This window comes from Priapulus caudatus, unplaced genomic scaffold, assembly GCF_000485595.1.
Source record: "Priapulus caudatus unplaced genomic scaffold, Priapulus_caudatus-5.0.1 Scaffold65, whole genome shotgun sequence".
Classification (NCBI taxonomy): Eukaryota; Metazoa; Priapulida; class Priapulimorpha; order Priapulimorphida; family Priapulidae; genus Priapulus; species Priapulus caudatus.
In genome coordinates this window covers 262,736-264,828 of record NW_014577126.1, presented here as the reverse complement: position 1 = coordinate 264,828, position 2,093 = coordinate 262,736, and the positions used below count along the sequence as shown (strand labels likewise).

General features: G+C 38.4%; 1 protein-coding gene across 4 annotated transcripts in view; it reads left to right on the top strand.

Moving 5' to 3' along the window:
* The window catches only part of LOC106821250 (serine/threonine-protein kinase TNNI3K-like), a 25,536-nt gene that overhangs the window by 3,599 nt on the left and 19,844 nt on the right, over positions 1-2,093 (top strand). For 3 of the 4 annotated variants that reach the window (XM_014825971.1, XM_014825969.1, XM_014825970.1), the window contains exons 2-3: positions 895-1,093; positions 1,318-1,426. In XM_014825971.1, coding sequence (XP_014681457.1) covers positions 1,054-1,093; positions 1,318-1,426 — 149 coding nt within the window. In that variant the 5' untranslated portion in view covers positions 895-1,053. Of the gene's footprint in view, positions 1-894; positions 1,094-1,317; positions 1,427-2,093 lie in introns of those variants that run through there. The other variant, XM_014825972.1, reaches the window with a different exon arrangement.

Here is a 2,093-nt window from a genome sequence, read left to right as displayed (position 1 = left end):
GAGAGAGAGAGAGAGAGAGAGAGAGAGAGAGAGAGAGAGAGAGAGAGAGAGAGAGAGAGAGAGAGAGAGAGAGAGAGAGAGAGAGATAGAGCGAGAGAGTGAGAGATAGGGAGAGAGAGATATAGAGAGAAAAAGATAGTCTGTATATATAGAGGTTTTGTAGGTGACATCATGAGTCACATGAAAACTCATCTTAGCCTATTCTATAATTATTCTATGATACTCATGGGAGTGGTGGTATACTTCTGGTGGCTTCACTGAATGACAGCTAAGAACTGAGTGTCCAGTTAGTATATAGAGATCAGTGGCTTCATGGTCTAACAATATTAATTGTTAGTCTATTGTGGAATGCAGCGAGTGTTGTGTGAATTTGACATTCACCCTTTCCATGCACCTATCTGTCTTTCTGTGAGTTTGTGCAAAGTGTGTGCGGTAAGATTGTGCATCACAGAGGAGCATTTGAACAGCATTTACGTGGAGTTATTAGGTTATACAGAGTGCACAAACATAACTTTGGTAGAAATGCAATTTGTATTTTTTTACCATCATGTTATAATAAAAACAGCATAAGTGCCTATGCACCAAACTTGTTGGACTTCATCTTGAAGTGAACCCATGCACCCATAGTGAATGGCTAGTAATACTGACTCGTATTAAATCAACTATCCACCCATATTCGAACCTGTTTACTAGGTCCTACGGACTCCTTAGTACCTATCTTTTCACTGCAATGTAATCGTTGGTAACCAATGTGGACATGTGGCTGTGTATATTATTGATTATATATGAATGTATTATGTTATTGAATTCCTAAGTAATGACATAGGACCATTGTTCCTCAAATAATTCTATCTATTTCACTCTGGCTTAATATTCTGTGCTGGTGTATGACAGGTGTGAGAATTTCTACCAGTCCCATCATGAAGATGTAGGACTGCCCAAGCTATGTGCGGAGATGTATATACTTCATTCATCATCATGCTGGTGATATAACATGGACGTGTGATGCACATGTACATAATTATATCATGACAGGAGTTAGAGCAGGTCGATATGGGCAATTACAAGTCTAGAACTACAATATCCTGCTCTGGTAAGAAATGACAGCTAATGCAGTTTGAATTTATTGTCCCATAATCTACTCCAAAAACCTTGAAACACTAAAATCAAATAGCACAGTCACTGCGAAACATTTGTAAACTCGATTTTGATAGCCTAACACTTCAGATGGTTACAACATATTAGCTTCACTGTGAAAGCATGCATTTGCAAACCCACCACATTACTATATGGTTCCACATTGTGTTGTTATTTCAGAGGAGCTGAAAAAGAAGATCAGTGAGAGTTACTCTGTTCTACGGTCAAGAGTCATAGAGGACCTCAGGTTACATCAAGCCGACTGGAGCGAACAACAGCAGGCATGCAGGTTGGATTCTTATATTATTTCCCCTTTCAAAGACATTTTGCAACCATTTTTCTTTGCAGTTGATATTCATATTAGATTAGATTTTCTTCTCAAATGCTTTGTGTTTTTAAATGATTTTTCTTTGCCAAATATATGCAAGCATTCTACTGTTGTCTTCCAAATACTGTACATTATATCTCGTAAAATTATTAATGGGGTATAAACAGGGCTTGCCCTTAACTTTTTTTTCAGGTGGCCGGCCGGGCCACTTGAGTATGAGATTCAGGTGGCCAAATGGATTTTCCGGTGGCCCGGTTGCTACATTTATTAAATAATTTATTTGTATCCTAACTATGGGTAATGTGTTTTGGCAAATAATCGCAATAACATAACTATATTACGACAACAACAAAGAAAGAACAAAACCCTGACTGAGTTAAATAATTTTCCAAATATTAAAAAGCTTTCAAATCCTCTGCCAGTATCTTTATTAAGTACCAGAACTCATGTCATTAAGATGTTAATCAAAACTGTCCTTCAATCATTCAATGTCAGTGTGACTGTCATCTGAACCTTCTGATGAATCAGAATCAATTTTTGACACATGTGGGGTCAGACCCATCAGAGTCTGGCTCAGCTGCTGGTCTCTTTTGCACATCCCTACACCCCTCCCCCCACACCCCTCCCC